This window comes from Alnus glutinosa, chromosome 2 (assembly GCF_958979055.1).
Source record: "Alnus glutinosa chromosome 2, dhAlnGlut1.1, whole genome shotgun sequence".
Taxonomy (NCBI): domain Eukaryota; kingdom Viridiplantae; phylum Streptophyta; class Magnoliopsida; order Fagales; family Betulaceae; genus Alnus; species Alnus glutinosa.
The window spans coordinates 5,138,539-5,159,045 of record NC_084887.1 but is presented as its reverse complement, the minus strand read 5'-3'; the positions used below and the strand labels follow the sequence as shown (position 1 = coordinate 5,159,045).

Genomic DNA, 20,507 nt, shown 5'->3' with positions numbered 1-20,507 from the left:
TAAGATGTTTTTTTGAGCTTTATTCTTTTTTAATATATATATATTATTTAGAAGTCTTATTAAAATGGGGCCCAAGGCTCGCGCTGCGCATATATGGTTGAGAGATCGGACATGTGAATCTCGAATAATTTGTGAACCTTAAACTCTGCTTTCAAACTCATCAGCTCCGCCGGCCCATACGTTTCACGTTCGATCTCTTGACAAGTCATACACAAAATCATAAGCAAATTATCGAGGTACTCCTATATATACATATAGCTTCACGCCTTCCTATGAAAATCACAAGCAAATCAATTATACCATAAGCGGAATGGCACTAATCCACGTATTCCCCTTATCCCAGAATTTCTCCTTGCCTCATAACTTACCTAAATATCCCATAAAGAGATCTCCTCTTCCCGACCACAAATATGGGCAGTTCCGACGCTTTGCGAGTATACCAACTTCCTATTTACAAGTTGAAAGACAATCCGCCAATTACCAGCCCAGCTTATGGAGTTACGATTTTTTGCAGTCCTTAAACAGTGATTATGCGGTAACCATGCACATTTCTTTAACACCAACGTGCTTTATTTCCCCTCAACTCTCCTCCCTTGATTTCTCTTTTTTAAAGTCGAAAAACGTTTGTCTAACTGTTACATAACTCATGACAAAACGGAAGAGAAATTTGAACAATAATAAGATGAAAAAGAATCACCTACGTACGCTATACGTATTTATCTCAAATTGTGATCGATCATGCAGGATCAACGATACAAAGATAGGGCAAAGAAGCTGGAGGAGGATGTGAGGAGTATGATTACTAATGAAAATGCGGACTTATTGGCAACTCTTGAACTGATTGATGATCTTCAAAGATTAGGTTTGGGATACAGATTTGAGCGGGACATAATAAGAGCTCTTGACAACTTTGCATCTTCAAAATTCTGCGATGAAAGAATACAAAAGAGTCTCCATGCTACTGCTCTAAGCTTTAGGCTCCTCAGACAACAAGGCTATCAGGTCTCTCAAGGTAATATATATATATATATATACCTTCTATGATATCATGCTGATTCTCTCTTCTGATACAGTCGATCCTAAAACTTCTTGATTTCATTTCTATGTTGATCTTACTATCTTCTTATACCATATTTTGTATGAAACACAGACGTATTTAACAGTTTCGAGGACCATAGTGGCAATTTCAAGGAATGCCTTAGAAAGGATGTCAAAGGAATGTTGAGTTTATATGAAGCTTCTTATCTTGCTTTTGAAGGAGAAAACATCTTGGAAGAGGCCAGGGCATTCACAAGAATGCATCTCAAGGACCTCAAAGGAGATGTGAGCAAAAGCATGGCAGAACAAGTTAGTCATGCATTGGAGGTTCCATTGCACCGTAGAATGCAAAGGCTAGAAGCTCGGTGGTATATTGAGGCATACAATAAGAGGGAAGGTGCAAATTCTCTTATACTTGAACTTGCAAAGTTGGATTTTAACATAGTACAGTCGGTGTTTCAAAGAGAACTTAAAGATATGTCAAGGTAAGAAATATATATTTGAAGTATTTATTCACATCACTAAGGCAGTCTTCTGTTAAAAGATGAAAATTGACTTTGCCATGGCTTGAATGTTAAGGTGAAACTTATTTGGCTTCTCCTATGCCATTTAGGTGGTGGGAAGAAATGGGTTTGGCAAACAACTTGAGCTTCACTAGAGATAGACTGATGGAATGCTTCTTTTGGACGGTTGGAATAGCCTTCGAACCTCAATTAAGTAATTTTCGTAAAGGGTTAACAAAAGTGGCTGCTCTTGTAACCACCATTGATGATGTTTATGATGTTTATGGTACCTTGGAGGAACTAGAGCTGTTCACATATGCTGTTGAAAGGTTAATGCTTGATAGGTCTTCCCTTTATATGCCACTAAAAAGAAAAAAATAAAAAAGGGAAGAACTTCACTTGGTAACTCCCGAACTTTTACCCATTTGAAATATTTTATCTAAACTTTAAAATGTTTCAATTTAGAGTATTAATTTTTCAAAAAGTTTTAATTTCAGTCATCCGTTAGAATTTTCCGTTAAATCCTGTCAAAAGTTTTAAAATACCCTTCCTCTTTTTTTTCTTTTTTTTTTAGAAAAAAAAGAATAAAAATGTTAGAATTTAGGTGTTGGTTAAAATTTCACGGAATTGGCAAAAATACCATGCATGAATCTTTGAAAATTTTTATAATTTTATTTTTTATAAAATAATTAAACACATGTGTATTTTGAAAATTTTGATAGGATTTAACGGAAAATTCTAACAAATGACTGAGATTGAAATTTTTTGAAAAATGAATACTCTAAATTGAGACATTTTAAAGTTTATGTACTTTCTTTCAAAAATGGGTAAAAGTTCAGGGGTTATAAATGAAGTTCTTAAAAAAAAAAAAAAAAAGAACAAAAAAAAGAAAAAGGAAACATTTGCAATGTAATGGAATCCCTTAGTTATAACTTTTATGTTATACAATTAAACATATCATACTTTAAATTTCTTGATTGTGTTTTCAGATGGGATGTCAATGCCGTGAAAAATCTTCCTCACCATATGAAGTTATGCTTCTTAGCTCTCTACAACACTATTAATGAGATGGTATATGACACTCTTAAGGAGAAAGGAGAAAACATCCTTCCATACCTAACAAAAGCGGTATATGCAGTCATTCTATAGTTTTCTGTTTTTTACATGAGTCACATTTCGTTTGAAATATTAAATCTAATAATTTTGGAGTTTCTTCTCTTACGTTAGTGGGCTGATCTGTGCAAAGCATTCCTACAAGAAGCAAAGTGGTGTTACAACAAAGATATGCCAATCTTCAAGGACTATCTTGACAATGGTTGGGTATCCGTTTCGGGGGCGGTCTTCATTGTTCATGCTTATTTTTTCTTGAATCAAAAGTTCACAAAGCAAGCACTTGAGGGCTTGGAAAAATACGACGACCTTTTGCGTTGGCCATCAGTTATTTTTCGACTTTGCAATGATTTGAGTACTTCGGCGGTAATCTTTTTTACAACATTCTATAGTGTCTTTTGTGTGAAATGAATTTTAAGGTCTATATCATCAATATATATTGGAACCCTACTTCACATATTTAGTTGTTTATTTGAAATACAGGGAGAGTTGAAGAGAGGTGAAACTGCAAATTCAATCCATTGCTACATGCGTGAAACTGGTGTTTCTGAGGAAGTTGCTGAGAAACACATCCATAACATGATTGATAGGACTTGGAAAAAGATGAATGAAGAGCGAGTAGTTGATTCTCCATTTGGAGAAGGTTTAGCGGTAAGAGCAATCAACCTTGCTCGGATTGCCCAATGCACGTACCAATATGGAGATGGACACGGAGCACCAGACACTAGAGCAAAAAATCGAGTCCTTTCATTGATAATAGAGCCTGTTTCACTCATTGAGAGATAGATTATTCTCTATCAATTACGAACATGTATGCTCAAAAAATAATAATAATAATAAATTACGAACATATACGTGTGGCAGAGACGCGAGCTGATAATGAAAAACTTGGATCCAAAACTACAATACAAAAGTATGGGCTTCACAATTGGTCTAATTATTGGTAGGTGCTAACCATTGTCGAGGCAGGTCAAAAATTTATTGGTACTACATTTACAAATAATTCAAATATGAACAGTGTCTCTCTCTCTCAACGAGTAATAATGCACGGGTGAGGATAGCATTCCGTCATGCACCTAAATTTAAGCTAAAGCCTCCCTTGCTTTTACGATCATGGCATCTAATCGCCAAATTAACGTTGCATCATTAAGGTAGGGCACCCAGTTTAATTGGCTCTTGTCGCTCGTGAACTGTATACGATAATCCCTGTCCACTTTGGCTAGATTGTCAATAGCGAGTGGGGCTCAACATGGTCTAACCACTTGATTCGATAGCGGGTGCCAGTTGTCAGGGAAGAATCACTTCGGTGTCTTAAGTGATCACATGCATGTACCGTTGTGATTTGTGGAAACACCACTCTTCAAAAAAAGTATCCAAATCTTTTGATTAATTTAAAGAGAAAAGAAATATTCATTTAAAATAAATTTATTAAAATTAATTATTCTTTAGTTTCTAGCCGGAGCAATTTAATAAGAATTACTAAAATAATTATGTACATGACGAAAGGATGGGAGGGCCCTTGGTCCCGTTGCGAGAGTTGTTGCATTAAAATTTGGTTTTGCTATGTGAACAGGTCCATCTTCTGGTCGAAAAATTGTAGGTGGATGTCCAACGTGGAGATTCGTTGGTTTGAGGGTTGGTTATTGCGAGGTCCTTAGGCCGTAGTCTCCATGATTTTTCTTCTTAATTACTCTCATTGATCTAGTTTACACCAGTTGATCTTTTATCAAAAATAGTAATAAACTTTTACACAAATTGCTCCAACTGATGATGCAGTTGATCGCACAGTCAAATTCTGAAAGTAGACTCTTGCAAAGGAGTAGGAATAAGGATAATCGAAGAATTGCTGGGGGGGGGGGGGGGGGGGGGGAGGGTGTCAACGGGAGAAATTTCTGACGCTTAAGTTAGCAAGGGTAAAAAGTAAAATTTCTTTAAAGGAGAGAGTTAAGGTTAATCGTAATTTTGATAGTTATGTGAAGTACCTGAAAATGGATGCCCGTCCGTCTTTATGTCGAGTGTCTTCTAACAGGGTCCAGTGTAGGCCAAGCCTTGACGAGTACTAAACATGAGACTGAAGCGGAAGGAATCAAACAAGCAACTATTGATTGGCATTGTAATGTTACATCAAAATAATTGAGGGTGGAAGCGTAAATAGAGGCTTTGGGATCTAAAAAAGATTGAAGAACTAGATTTAGTAAAAAACCCAGGCAACCAAATCCGGCTCAACTTCACTTGAATTTATTCTTGTATGTGAATAACACTGTTCAAATCCACCGCCCATTCAAAAAATAAAAAAAGAGAAGAAGAAAGAAAGAAAGAAAAGAAAAATATTGCGCTTGAATCAAAAGTGATTATATTCAAACTTGAACTAGAAAAAGAAGAGTGACCAAAATGGTACGTTGCAGGTTATGAGCTATCTTACATATAGGTTACTTCCCAGTGACTGAAACAGAATAGCAAAAGAAATTACAATCATCTCCAAATACAGGTGCCATGCATAGATAAGTGCTAATCCAACCTTCTTATTTATAGAAACCAATGTTTTGTCCACTAGAACCTTTGCAAAAAGAAATCAGTGACAACCAAAAAAAAAAAAAAGAAAGAAAGTTTGAAACACTCACATAACCTACAGGGCTCATTGCCAGTTATGACTCGTAATATTCTAAATAGAGTTAATCTTGAGTCAGCTTTCACAATTACGTTGTCCACTGTCCACCATAAACTTACTAATAGAGTTGGCAATTTTTGACACGATCCGCGAACCAGACAAGAAAAAATAGGGTTTGGGTTTAATATAATCGGGTTCGGGTCGAAATCAGGTCAACCCGATTCTGACTCGGCTGTATTGAAAAAAAAAAAAAAGAAAAAAAAAAAAAGAGAACTTACTTGTCTATTCGTCTAAGTTCTAACCGGAAAAATTAATACGAATTTCGAAATGCCCAAATCACTGAATCTGTGAATGTGAACCCTAGCCCATTGCACAGAAGCCTGCCGCTCGCCCTCCCGCACGCCGCCCACCCGCACTCCGCTCGCCTGACCGCCAACCATCCGGGGATTTTGGCCTTTTCCGGTCCCCTCTCTTTGCGTCAAACTTTTCCCTCCCCCGTCTCTTACCCACCGGCCACCATCGTCAGTGTCGCTGCCCACCATCCCTCCGATCTCGCTGAGCCTCGCGCGGTTTGGTCACCTCTGCGGCTCCGCCCCCCGAACGATGCCACAACTGGACCAACTGGTCTGTTTTACTTTCTCAGTTGAGTCAACAATGAAGTACCCGCCCATAGTCCGCAGTTCGCACTCCCACATGACCGCACTTCTCGTCGTTCTCGAGTTCTCATCTTCTCTTGAATCTCTTCCTGATTTTCACTTCAGTGTTTCAGTTTCACCCTTCGATAGTTCGGTCCCGTGCCGATTTAGGTGAATTTTCTATTAGATTTGTTATCGCTTGTATTGATTTTGTTTTGATAAACATTGGGTTCTCAGTTCTCTGCTTCTCTGATCAATCAGGGATTCAGATTTTAGGGTTTGGTTGAAAGTAAACGTGTTACCCCCGGGTCGTGTTCAGGCAACATGGCTTGTAGGCGAGTCGTGTTTGGGTTCAAAATTTCAACTCGATTAATAATCGGGTCGGCTTCGTGTCTGACCCGATTGTGTAATCAGGTCAGCCGGGCCAACACGAACCCGACCTGCCAACCCGAATTGCAAAGTCTATTTACTAAGTTCCAACTACTTAAGTTGTGTTTGCCTCCATTTCTTTACTTTGAACAATCCTTGTTAAGGCAATATCAGATATTTTGGGGTTATCTCCTCGCACATTTAAAAGAATGTTTGATGGTTTTCAGATCTCTATGGATGATCCTCAATCTAGAGTCATGTTGAAGATAAACAAGTTCACGAGCTATTCCCAAACTGATTTTGAAGCACATCTCTCAGTCCAAAGACATGCTTAGCTTTTGATCTTGCAAGTTTTCCATTTTCCATTCAAAGAATAGTTTCAGCGACATTAACAAATCAGTTTTTACTCTAACAAGATATATATAGTCTATCAAGCATTGCAAGAGATTAGGAATTCAGTTTAGAGACCAACCAAATATAAATGAGTCTAAGCTTTTGTTGGGCACGTACTTATAGAGTAAAATCTTTTCATGTCTTTTTATGCAATATCCCCAAAGTTTAACAAGATTTCAATGTTGAGGTTTTGCAATATTCAATACCACCACATTTTTAAATTTCTGTAAGCTTTGTCTTGAAACACTTGAGAGCCTCTTTACCGCAATTTCTTGAGCTTATGGAAATGTGCATTAAAACACCGTAGTCATAGCGTTACCAATAAACAAAAACTAGTTTACATGAATACTAACACCAATTAATGTTGATGAAATTACCTTGTAAATACGTCCATAGCCCCTAATTGTAACTGATAGAATGCTTTCCAAATAACAAAAAGGTAATATATATGTCTATGCCTTTCTCATCTGTTTCTCTGAACTCACCTGAGCCCATCAAGTCTTGAGATGTCTTTCACTGTCTACTGTGGGAAGTACTCTATTTCTTTCATCACTTCTTTTTTCTAATTAAGTTTTTATATATATATATATATATATATATATCACTTACACTTACATGACAATTAATTAGATGAAAGAGCTAAAAAATGGCTGTATTTTGATTCAAATGGAAATTCTACAGATCGTGCACCTTGCGAGAACAAAAACCACTATTAGAGGTATCATAACAATTAGAGTCAACGACATCTTTCCTTTTGAAGGCTGATGAAAATCACCATCTACAAGAAAGAAAGAGGACTCCTCTGGCATAAATATTTAAAATATTAAACGACTCTCCATCATAATTTTTTTTGACAGGTAACAAGCTCGGTTGATAGAAAAATCAAAATGATATATTTTAGTATATTACGGTACTCTATATATCGAAGGATTTGATTTAATTCTTATTAATTGTAATTAATTATAATCAAATCAGATTTTTGAATACTTTCAATTCTGATTTTATTATGTTCTTTCTACATACCATTTTATATTCTCACTATATCCTTATAAATAGGGATCATTTGTATTGTAAATTAATCAAGTAATAAAAGCATAGTGTAGCCCTTTGGGCTTTACCTTGTAGAGCGTAGGTTATAGACTGAATTACGTAAAATTTCTCGTCTATTTTATTTTATTATTCCTCATTCTATTTTTTTAGATTTTAGATTTCTTTCATGGTATCAAAACTTTAGGCAAATGCCAATTTCGATCATGTGGAATTTCAGTTTTAATTTTTTTTTTCAACGATTTGTGTCTGATCGATCTTCACATATATCAGACTACAAATCCATGAATGAGTCTACATATTTTTGTGTTTTTGACTACAGTAGTTCTTGTTGTGGGCTTGGTGTGTGAATTTTTGTGTCTCACCCACGATTTCTTGTGTGAGTTCGTTCTCCGTTGCAAACCCACGATTTGTGTCTGATCGTGTGAAGAATGGTGTGTGAATTTTTTTGTGGGCTTTCACCTTCTTTGTTCCAGCAACCAGGGAACTGCAAGTCTGGATCTCAAAGCCTAAGAAAGACGTTCCCGTTGGGTATGCTTCCAGATCTTATAACAAAAAAGAAAAAAAAAAAAAAAAAAAAAAGTTAAATACCTTTTTAGTCCCTGAATTTTTACAACTTATTTTTTAGTCTTTGAGTTTTAAATTGCTTTACAGATGATACTTCAATTTTGAAAAAAAACCGAATTGGTATCTCTGTTAAGTTTCCGTCTAAAAATTAAAGGTCTGCTACGTGTCAACCTTTGACACGGGGCACTATGTAAAAAATTAAAAATTAATTAAAAAAATAATAAAATTTTAAAAAAAATTGAAAAAAAAGGGGTGGCCTTGGCCACCATGGGGTGATTCGGCCACCCCTGGACAAATAAAAAAAAAATTGTGAAGATCGATTTTGCCCTCGGGGGTGGCCGAACCACCCCCAAGGGCTACGTGGGTGGTTTGGCCACCCCAAGGACAAAATGGAAAAAACAAAATTTGAAAGGTTTGGCCTTTGAGGGTGGCTGAACCACCCCTAAGGGCCAAAACGATCTTGAAATTTTTTTTTTTTTTTGGGTCAAGGGGTGGGGGTGGTTCGGCCACACCAGACCGGCCAAGGGGGTAGCCAAGAGCCACCCCCTTGTTTGTTTGTTTGTTTTTTTTAATTTATATATATATATATATATATATATATATATATATATAATTTTATTATTTTTTAATTAATTTTTTTTATATAGTGACACGTGTCAACCTTAGAGATGACATGTAGCGAGCCGTTAGTTTTTAAATGAAAAACTTAACTGAGGTATTAATTTGGTCTTTTTTTAAAATTGAGGTATCATCTATGATGCAAATTGAAATTCAAGGACTAAAAAATAAAGTCTTCAAAACTTAGAAACCATACCAGCATTTAATCCAAAAAAAAAAAAAAATCCCAACAGGCACCGCATGAAAGGAGGAGAGCTCCCCTCCCTTTCCACAATTTGGCGTCTTCCCCACCATTCTTCCAAATAAAAAAAATAAAAAATAAAAAATAAAATTCCTTGTGTTTTCACGGTGCATGGTTCTCAGTGAGTGTTTGTAGATTGGCTCTTTGTCGATCCTAGGTGGTGTCACTGACAAGTTCTCATCCGCTTCGGCAGTTTCAGATCGTTTGAGGCGGCGTCTGGTTGTCTCCGTCGAGTTTCCGGCGGTTATGTTGTGTTCATTGGCGACGTTTGGCCATTAATGGTGGCTTTCTTGGTTGTCATCTTCTTTTGTGGTGTTTTCCACCAACTTTTGAGTTGTTCGGCGACGTTCTTGGCGATCTTTGGTGTTCTCCGGCAAGATTTAGTTGTGCCGGCAAATTTTCGGCAGGTTCTGTCGGTCTCAGGCAAGCTATTGGAGACGAAGGTCTCCGTTTGGTTGCAATGGAATTTGGTAAGCGTGATTTATTGTTTGTTGCAGTGCACTGATTTTCTTTGTATGACGATTTCTCAAAAAAAAAAAAAAAAAGAGAGAGAAAAGAAATCAAAGAAAATTCAATTGAAAAAAGAAAGAAAGAAAGAAAAAACCGAGAAAAAAAACATGGGTAAAAATAATAATAATAATAATAATAATAATAATAATAAAAACAAATAAAAAATCAAGAGGCCAAGTTGCCCATTTCAGCCTAAAGTTGGCTCATTTTCTTTGGCCCATAGATGACCTCATCTTTCTTTTGGCATTTGAGGTATTTTCTAAAGAGTAATGCTACACATCATCCCCTTGTCCTCCTTTTGTCACCCCAAAATTGATGTGGCTCTTAAAATCACCATTGAATTTTTGATATATCACTCTTGGATTTTGATCCAATGGTGATTTTAAGAACCACATCAATTTTGGGGTGATAAAAGGAGGACAAGGGGATGATGTGTAGCATTACTCTTTTCTAAAACTCCTGCTCATTTCAGCCCATAGTAAGCTCATTTTCTTTAGTCCATAGATGACCCATTATGTGTTCAGCCTTTGAGGTACTACCCGAAACCTCGTTACCCAAGCTTATTTAGCTCACGGTTGGCTCGAAGAAGAAGAAGAAGATGTAAAAGAAGGAGAAGAAGAAGAAGAAGAAGAAAAAGAAAATTTATCCCATAGTTGGCTTGAAGAAGATGAAGAAGAAAAAGAAGAAGGAAGACGAAGAAGAAGAAAATTGTTCTCCAAACTGGGTTATATCCGACCCAACATAAAATAAAAATAAAAAATAAAAACTCAAACTCAAGATTTCAGAATCTTTTACCTTGAGTTTGCGGGGGGATGTTAGAGAATATATTGATACCGTATATTACGGTATTCTCTATATATTGGAGAATTTGATTTAATCCTCATTAATTGTAATTGATTATAATCAAATTAGATTTGAATACATTCAATTTTGATTTAGTATTCAAATCTGATTTTATTATATTCTCTCTACATACCATTTTGTATTCTCTTTATATTCCTATAAATAGGGATCATTTGTATTGTAAATTAATCAAGTAATAAGAACATAATATAACCTTTTGGACTTTACCTTGTGAACGTAGGTCATAGACCGAACCACGTAAAATCTCTTTTCTATTTTATTTTATTATTCCTGATTCTATTTCTTTTAGATTTCAGATTTCTTTCAATATATAAGTCAATTTCCACAGATATTCTATTTAGGTTCATTGTAGCAATTATAATGTCTATTGTTAGTACAAGGTAAGCATGATATTGCTAAAGAGGATTTGAAAGTTCTACCAAAAACCTACCAATTTGTAACATACAATTAGAATTGATTATGCATGAAGGAAAAGAAAACTTTTAGAAAGCTGCACAAATCCTCAGTTGAACAGGGCAAAATTTTCTAAGCACCGATGAAATGCAATGTAGAAAGAGGCTTGGGGTTTGATTACCACACCTAATTTAAACAAGAAAAAAAAAATATCAGTAGGACAGGATCCTCCTTCTTAGTGTTCTAATTCTTTCCTCACTAATAGATTAATCTTATTATTATTATTTTTTTGGTCCTCTGGTGTGTAATTCCTGGTTGTCTGGGCTTTAAAAGTTTTCAGCTATCATTACTGCCTCAGAAAGAAGTTAACAGAGCTAGGATTTGGCTATGCATATCGCAAGGCACTTCATCTGGTTCTCAACTTTGTCACATGTAATGACCATAAGGCATCTGTTTTCTTGAGAACCACCACTAGTCCACGCCGGACCACTTTGAGAATGAAGAATAGGTCAGGCTAGCAAAGGGTAATGCAATGGAACGTACGTAGACTATAATGCATAACATACATTGAGTTGAAAGAAATAATTGTGGAGGCTGCGGCAGTAGGATCTGAAAATGGAGGAATCTTGAAGAAGGGGCCACCTAAGTGGTTCAGGATAGCAATCACAGTGGTCCAACATCAGTATTAGATGCAGAGAATGTCGATTGATATGAAAATTAAAGCCAAGGGATACACGCATGTATAAGATAAAGAGAATGTGGGCTGATATGGAAAACCAAGGGACACACGCATGTGCAAGATAAAGAGAATGTTGGCCGATAAGAAGTGGCATTTATTACTTGTATTTAATACATCATAGAGATCCTAAACTTTTGTGGTGGGTAATTGTAAATTATTAATTTTTCTAGCTTGATGGGTCACTTTAATTGTGAGTTGAGGGAGCTTTTTAATATATATTTTTCCCAAAATATATCTAACAATTAACCATTACTACAATACACATGTATATAAGCACCCCAACCAATTGCATGCGTCTGCCACACGAATCCGATATGTGAACCCGAGCATCTTCAATAATAGAATCTATTTGAGCGATTCAACATACATATTTTTTTATTTGAACTTCTAACTTTTTAATACAAACTCCAACAGATTATTCGTTACATTCGTTACTTTCTTTAAATATTATTTTTTAATGTTTTAAGAATAAAGATAAAAGTAAAGATATAAGAGCACACAAGCCGATGACTCTTTCTCTAGCAAGAGAAACAATATTTTAGTCTTATACTGTGCTACAATGAATAGTAATATTTCGCTATTCATTGTAGCAAAAAATTTATTATATGTCTTTTGAACCAAATCTGCTAGAGATAAAAATTGAGTGATATTAGCTAAAAATACTGATCATGAGGGATTTACCTAATTTGTTGGAGATGCTCTTAGATCTCCAAATATGTTCACAGATACCAATAATACACATTTGAATTAAAAGGAACAATTCCAAGTCTTTGGTTTGATGAGCATAGTGTTTTGTCAACAGTAGCTCTAAGTTTGTCATTCTAATGTACTCTATGTTATGTGTGTAGTCATTGTTAGGTGGTAAGTCTGTTAGGAAGTATTATCAGTTATGTTATTCAGTTCAGTACGTAGTGTTTTATTGCTTTACCAGTTGTTCAGTTCATTAGTTGTTTAATTAATTTACTATTATTGTGTGGGTAGAAGCAGGGGGCAGAGGGAGGGGGGGTTGAGAGGGGCCGCACATGCCTCCTCTCAACCCCCAAAAATTTTCCTTATCTCCTTTATATATTTTCGGATAGCTTGAATGCCCACCCTCAACCATTCTTCAAAGGCATCGAAATTAATGGCGACAACAAGCGGAAAACGATGTTTCATAGTCGCAAACAATGTTTCACAGTCTACGACTCTCAAACTCAGTTTCAGATCCTTTCAGATTTAGGTTAGTCTTTAGACTCATGAAAAAGGAGAAACAAACAATGCTGTTTACGCTATAATATTTACTACATGACAAAAACGCTTCGTTTCAATAATAAAGCTTGAGCTGAGTTACGCTCGTGTAATTTTATTTTTTATTTTTTGAATGACAAAATGCTTCGTACCTCGGGGACAACACAGACAACTAGATTGAACTAAGGTGGTGTTTGGTAACGATTGTTGAGTTGAATTTTTTTTTTTTTGAGTAATAATAAGAAGTGATTGATGTGATATAAAGTAAAAAGAATTTGCATGTAAAATTGAAAAAGTTTTGTATTGTAGAGAATTGTTTTATTGGATTAGTAATAAAAAATTATTGATATGATATAAAAAGTGAAAAAAGTTAAAATGTTTTGAAGTTGATTGTTTTTGGAAAAAGTGAAAATAAAGTAGGGGAATTGTTATGTTACTTGCCAAACATAACCTAAATGTGTACTATTGCAGTGTTATGGGAAACATAAACCGTCAGGCCAATTAGTAGTTGTAGCTTGCCTTATATTTTTATAAAGAGAAATGATCCCTACACTCATTTCTCACAACAGCCCCACAACAAGCTGACGTGGCGGGTAATATTTTATTATTTTTTTACAAAAACAAAACAAAACAAAACAAAAAAAATAATAAAATATTACCCGCCACGTCAGCTTGTTGTGGGGTTGTTGTGAGAAATGAGTGTATAGATCATTTCTCTTCTATAAAATGTTTTTTTTTTTTGGTTTTTTAGTTCGGCCAGAAAGCAGCATTGGTACACGTATTTTGAATGAGCATCTTCTTGAAAATCAGACATTGGAGCTACCTTCGAATACCCATGAGTTCATTTGATGATGTGATTCTATTATTTAATATATTATATATTAGATCATTTACATCAAAATTCAACATCAAGGTTCACAAATAAAATTTCCAACCCAATTATTGATTCTAAACGTACAAATTAAATCCAAAGACCCACCACTCCCTTGTAGATGACTCAAGGCTTCGGTCACTATAAAGGATAAAAATGAGAATGCGAATGCGGTTATTGACAATATTTCCATTAATCAGTTCTATCTTGGGCCTTATAATCAATCCACACATCCAAAAATAATTTTAAGAAAATTCAAGGAAGATACGACTCATGTTAATAAAAAATAACTAAATTGAAACATATATCATTGCCATGTGTTTTATTGAAGAATTCACAACAGTCAAAGCTTGGACAGTTTGTTGAGAAGATGGAAAAGATGAAAAAAGATATTATGTATCCATTGGTTTATTCATTTCTAACATTATCATTGATTCTACCAGTTGTAACAACTACTATTGAAAGAGTATTTACTCTTTCAACAACGAATATGGTTAAAAATCATTTACATAAACGAATGAGAGATCAATGGATGAATGATTGCGTGATTACGTACGTTGAGAGTAATATATTCAAAACTATCACCAATGAAGAAATCATGCAGTGATTTCAAAATTTGAAGACTCATCAAGAAGAACTGAATAAATTAACACTAGGTGTGACAAAATAAATTGTAAATTATATTTATATGTTTTAAACAATAATTAATTTTTGTTAAATTGTTTATTTCTTTCATTAGTTATGTACTTTAATATTTTTAATCAATTTTTGTTCAAATTTATTTTTAAATCTTGACCCCTGAACCAAAAATCTGGCTCCGCCACTAGGTAGAAGTATGTCTCATGTTTATCTTTTTATGTTGTTATTTGGGTAGGATTAGGTTTATCTCTTTCATCTTTTTTAGGAGTCTTGTTGATAGCCGGTTAGGTTGTTGAATTATGAGTCAAATGAAAGTTCTATTTCATATGGAACTCTATTTTCTATTGTATTATGTTCTTTTAAATACTGTTTTGTTATTGAATAAAAGTAATCAATCAAAAAAATTATCAATCCTTGTGTTTTTGAGTTAAGAGCACCTCTAATTGCTCATATTAGGTCTAGGATTCCTAAAAAAATCATTCGATATCTATCGCTCTTATTAAGTTTTCATCCTACATTAGGTCGGCACTTAACAAAGTCGTATCAGAGCCAACTTTCCATAATCCACCGCTTCAAGTTATGGATGATCATCGAGAGCTGTTTTGCGGAATATAAAAATGAAGTCCAGCTTTTGAAGCAACAAATAGCATCATATTCCTTGCAACCACCATAGATCAGATTGCACACCTACCACCGCGTCAAAGTTTCACCACCAAAAATCCATCCGCACCATTCAATCCGCCAACACCCACAAGTGGCCAAACCGCTATTCTTGACCAAAACAACACAAGTCTAGCCATCTCACTGTAATGCGTCGCCACCTTGTGTGACAACACGTTTTTTTTTTTTAATTTTTTATTATTATTATTATTATTTTTTTTAATACAAACATAAACGATTTCTCACAATGGCACGACGATGTGTCGCAAAGCCAACATATGATACATACCCCATAATATGCACCTGGTAAATCAAAGTAACATCTATTTAACTATGCAGCGGAAAACATAAACCCAAATAGCAGAAATCACAATATAAACTCTACTACGATCTATACATAACCAAAGAGCTATATTACATCTATCTGTTTAAGTCATTCCTCAAATCAAACACATTAATTTCACAATAGAAATAGCTTATACAATAACAAATGACACAAGCGTCACAAGCCATAAATAAAACCTATTAAACAATGGACACCCGTGGTCCAGTAATTATGACCGTCGTGGCGAGCTTTAGTCATAACATCCAGAGTACACTGCTACCAAACCATCCACTGTACTGGAGTACTTGCAGTCACAACATTAGAGTCTGCACGGTTGCGGGGGTTGCCGCATCCGCACAAGTGAAATTATGAGCCCACCATCTTAGCATAAATAAATACACTAAGACCTCAGAGATATACTATTCACTGAGTTTTCGTAAAGAAACAACATTTTCTTTTTCAGTCATGTGTACACTATAATAGCTACCAATTTTATAACTTTATTTAGAAAAAACCCCATAACTGATATAGCAAACATCGATTAGTAGAAAACATTTTAAGCATACTATGCAGCTGAGACTTATACGTAGAAGTTCCAATGTTGGAAACAACTAAATAAATTGTCACCTACTATAATACTTTATAATTGATGACTCAATGCTTTTAAATCAGATATGTAGATTATCATGAAAACAACTATAGGAGACCTGTAAAAGCATATACTATATATCAAATCATGAAAACATCACTCATCAAAACAATGCTATACATGCTCATGCAAGTTTTCCTGTATGGGGCTTGCCTTGAGGTAGTGAACTGTATGGGGCTTGCCTCTGGGACTTATTTTTTTTTTTGTAGTGAACTGTATAGGGCTTGCCCCTGGGACTTGTCCCTTTTAAGATTATTGTATGGGACTTGCCCCTAGGACTTGTCCTTTTGAGATTATTGTTTCCCATGGGTTGTAAACCTCACTTCGTTCCATGTTTAGCATTTATATGCTCATACTTTATGCTTTAAAACAATACATATCTTTTCCAATTCCATGATCATGCTTTAACATGTGCCTTCAATAAGATTTCATAAACAGTTTAACACATAAATTCATCAATCAATATATGTGTAATTTAAATCCTAACCACAGCACACATTCATACCCTTTAAATCAATTCAAACACCTTTCATTCATGATCAATTTCATAATCATTATGTTCCCAAACTTTATACTCACTCTAAAATCACATTCATGTTCCATTGCAAACACAGTTTTCAAAACTCCCAATCATAACATACAGTCACACCATTCATTCAAACTCCACATATCATATTCATACTTCAAAACTTCATCATAATTTTAATATACTCAAAAGTGCTCAAATCATCCAAAACAGATCATAATCAACATACAGTTGGTTTAGGTTTGTAAAACAATATATATTTTGCAATTCATCATATATGAAAATAATACTTTTTAGTGAGTAGAATACTCACCTTGGCTGTATAGGACTCTTGACTTAAACATCCCCTCGGATTCTAGTCACTTGGATTCTACATTGGAGAATCAATTGAAGTCTCCAATCCGGATACTATCCTGCAAATACTTATGACGTTAGACTATGCTATTGAACTCTATACTATATGACACAAAAGTTACCCGCTTGCTCATACGTCGCATTACTCGTTTCTAAAACTAGTTAGGTATTTTAAACTATTATTAGGTTATCATTTAGATTTAAGTTCATATTTTATCATGCTTATTATCTTTAAGATACCTCTATTATTTTATTCGCTTATTTATTATTGTTGTATCACATTATCATTGTTAACCCTTAAATGGCTTATTTATTTATTTACAAGGTTAACAATGTATATTTAACTCATATATATATATATATACATATACACATACAACGCTTAAACCTAATCGATGATACACTAAAACACTTAATGTAACATGGATAGGTAAATTGGATACTAAGTTACCTTAAACACTTAATGTAACATGGATAGGTAAATTGGATACTAAGTTACCTTAAACACTTAATGTAACATGGATAGGTAAATTGGATACTAAGTTACCTTATTATCATTATTAGACATTAAACTTATAGTTTCTTTATCCACATAAGCTTAATTCAGTAATACACTTAAGTACTTTTAATATACATGAATAAGTGCATTAGTTATTTAATTACTAACCATATAAATAGTTTAGATTATAGAACCTTAATCTTGTTTAACATATTAATTATTAGATTAGGTTACAATCATGTATTGCAATATATTTATTTATTAAAGCTTGAGACAAACACATAAACCTCAAAGCTAAGGATTATACGTAGAATCAATTCATTATTAGTTCATAACTCATATGAATTCTATTACGTCCATTTCAATATCTAAATTGATATCTATTTTTATTTGACTTACTCACTAATTCTTGTATTTCCTTTATATCAATTTATAATTATTCACTTGTGACACTATCCATTTACTTGTTTATCATTATTATCCATTTATCTTGATCTTAATTCAACCCTTGTACATATACAGATTCACCTTTTCCATTTACACAAAAGGGACCTAAACACATTAACTTCAACATCAAAACATCAATTCTTCTCTAACAAACCAACCTACAGAACCTTTCATCCCTATTTCAACCACCCTTGCTATTTACACCATAGGATTACACATTAACTTCAACATTAAATATCAACTTCTCAAGAAAACAACCAAGCAATAGCACTTGATGTACAAATTTTAATATGTTACTTGCAAGTGTACGAATCGTTTTGCAATATAGTGTTATGCAAGTGCGAGGTCGATCCCACAGGGAAATGGTCAAATATTAGTGTCTTGTTTAATCAACTTCATTTTAACCTAGTTCCAAAGGTTTGAGGATTGATTCAAGAACAAAAGACTAAATAAAAGAGATGGAATAAAATATGCAAATTAAAAGGAACTAAGGCTAAGGAATCCACCCAACCAAATCCAACAATTCACACTCTTGGTTTCCACTTGAACACCCAAAGAACATTAAGCTTAGGGTGTCATTCAAGTTTCTCAACCATAAACCCTAGAACCATTAAATGAATCCAACACAAAGACAAATCACAAAGAGTACCAATTTGAAATCAAATCATCCAATGTATCATTCAATCACAATGGATATCATCATTCAAACCGATAAAACAATGTATCCATCGGTTGAAACACATCAAATGCCCTATTTCCACCACTAACCACATTCATTGCAAAAGATAAAGCATTAAATGAATGGAACTTGAACAACAAATATGATATATCATTAAATATGCAAGTGGTACAACAAGAGTGTGAGTGTCATCAGTGGAAATGTTTCATCCTCAACCTTAGTTGAGGTTACTAGTCTTCCATGACTAAGAACACCACAAGAAAATGAAGAACAACCATGAAAATAAAAGAAAAGTTTTACAAACAGGAAGTGTCTGAGAACAAAAGCTACTCAAATACACTACAAAATGCACGAAATTAAACCTATCTACTGTTCTCTCCCTCCTCTTACAAGGAGGCATGGCTATGGCTTTTATAGAAGAAAACTAGGGCTAAAAACCCATGTAGAATGACTCCTCTACCCTCCTCTAGGGTTCCTCTCTTGCTAGAGACAACCAAGAACACGAAACCAGCGTGTTCTGCTGTGAAAATCAGAGGGAGAGCTGCTTTTTGTCATGGAGGAGCTTCTGATTGGGCGTTCTGGCGCGCTCTACAAAAGCAGGTTTTGGAAAATTTCGATCGTTCGACTTTGGGCAAAGTTTCGATCGATTGACTTTTCAGGACCTCCGAATTTCCAGTCATTTCCTTATGAAATTTGTCATTCCTCTCTTATTGACCTACAGAAACAGAAAAACAGAAAACTAACCAAAACATCAGAAAATAACAAGGCTAAAGGTCTAACTAGTGCAAATCAAGGGGTCCAAATACACAATATTTGTCACTCATCAGCACTTTCCAAAACCACCAATTTAAGCCCAAAGATCCCATAAATCCATCCTATAAAACTGCAACGAAAATCCCAATGCCTAGTTCCAATCTTGGTTAACATCAACCCTAAACTTACAAATCCAAACGATAAACCATTCGGTTACCTTAACAAGACTAAACAAAATTATATTTGGATCTACATCAAGATACCCATTAATCTAACCCTAGAACAACAAATTCAAGCTACTAAAAACAACAAACGTCTAACAACAACCCAAATACCATCTAGGCAGAGAATCCATAACAAAGCCCCAATCGGGACTTTCCAAAACCATACTTTCCCCTTAGTTGAAACATAAAAACAGAAGAACTAGATTTGTTTCCGAGACCCACAAAATGTATACCCACTCCAACAAACATCAACTGGCAGCTATATCAACCCCAAAGGAAAGACCCATTTGGCCAACCCTTATGGAATCCAACCAAAACTCCAAATCAAACATCAACACTGCCGTGACCTTGTTCTCATCAAACCACAAGGAAAACTATCGAAAATCAACTCATAATTTCCACTCGAAACTGAGCTTGGCCGAAACACCCATACACACAACTAACCACAATCGGTAAAACTCAACCCAAAGCAAGAACCCATTCGGTTTTTACCTAGAAATCAAATGGAATGAAATTCAGCAGGTGTGTGATGGCATGCGGTTAATGAGGTACATGGCCATGAGACAAGCTTCTACCCAATGTTTAGGAGGTAAATGGGATTGTGCAAGGAGAGCTAGTCCTGTCTTAATGACATGTCTATTATTTTGCTGGGATGTGTGAAGAAATGTGATCCTGTGATGTATGCCGTGTGTTGTAAAAAATTCGCCAGCCCCATCAGTTTGAAGTTGCTTAATTTTGTAAGATAAAAGGTTTTCAATTAAGCATTTAAATATGATAAAACACTCAAGCATGTCCGATTTTTGTTTGAGAGGAAACAACCATGAGTACCGTGAAAAATCATCAATGAAAATAGTATAGTATTTGCATCCACTTATTGAAAAAACAGGAGATGTCAAAATGTCACTGTGAACAAGCTCTAAAGGGAAATGAGTAACAGTTTGTGATTTGGGAAATGGTAGTTGTCGACTCTTATCAAGTTGACAATCTATACAAACTGAATCAGTCTTAGAGGTTGTTAC

At 34.8% G+C, this 20,507-nt stretch overlaps 1 protein-coding gene across 2 annotated transcripts; it reads left to right on the top strand.

Moving 5' to 3' along the window:
• Positions 1–290: 290 nt before the first annotated feature.
• On the top strand, positions 291–3,490 carry LOC133861344 (tricyclene synthase TPS4, chloroplastic-like). 2 transcript variants are annotated; one of them, XM_062297100.1, is made up of 7 exons: positions 291–535; positions 745–1,012; positions 1,151–1,523; positions 1,652–1,870; positions 2,531–2,669; positions 2,769–3,017; positions 3,135–3,490. In XM_062297100.1, the coding sequence occupies exons 1-7, from the start codon at positions 311–313 to the stop codon at positions 3,435–3,437; spliced, it is 1,776 nt and encodes a 591-aa protein (XP_062153084.1). In that variant the 5' UTR covers positions 291–310; the 3' UTR covers positions 3,438–3,490. The 2 variants fall into 2 exon arrangements, with proteins under 2 accessions (XP_062153084.1, XP_062153085.1); XM_062297101.1 differs by lacking the exon at positions 1,652–1,870.
• The last annotated feature ends 17,017 nt before the right edge of the window (positions 3,491–20,507 follow it).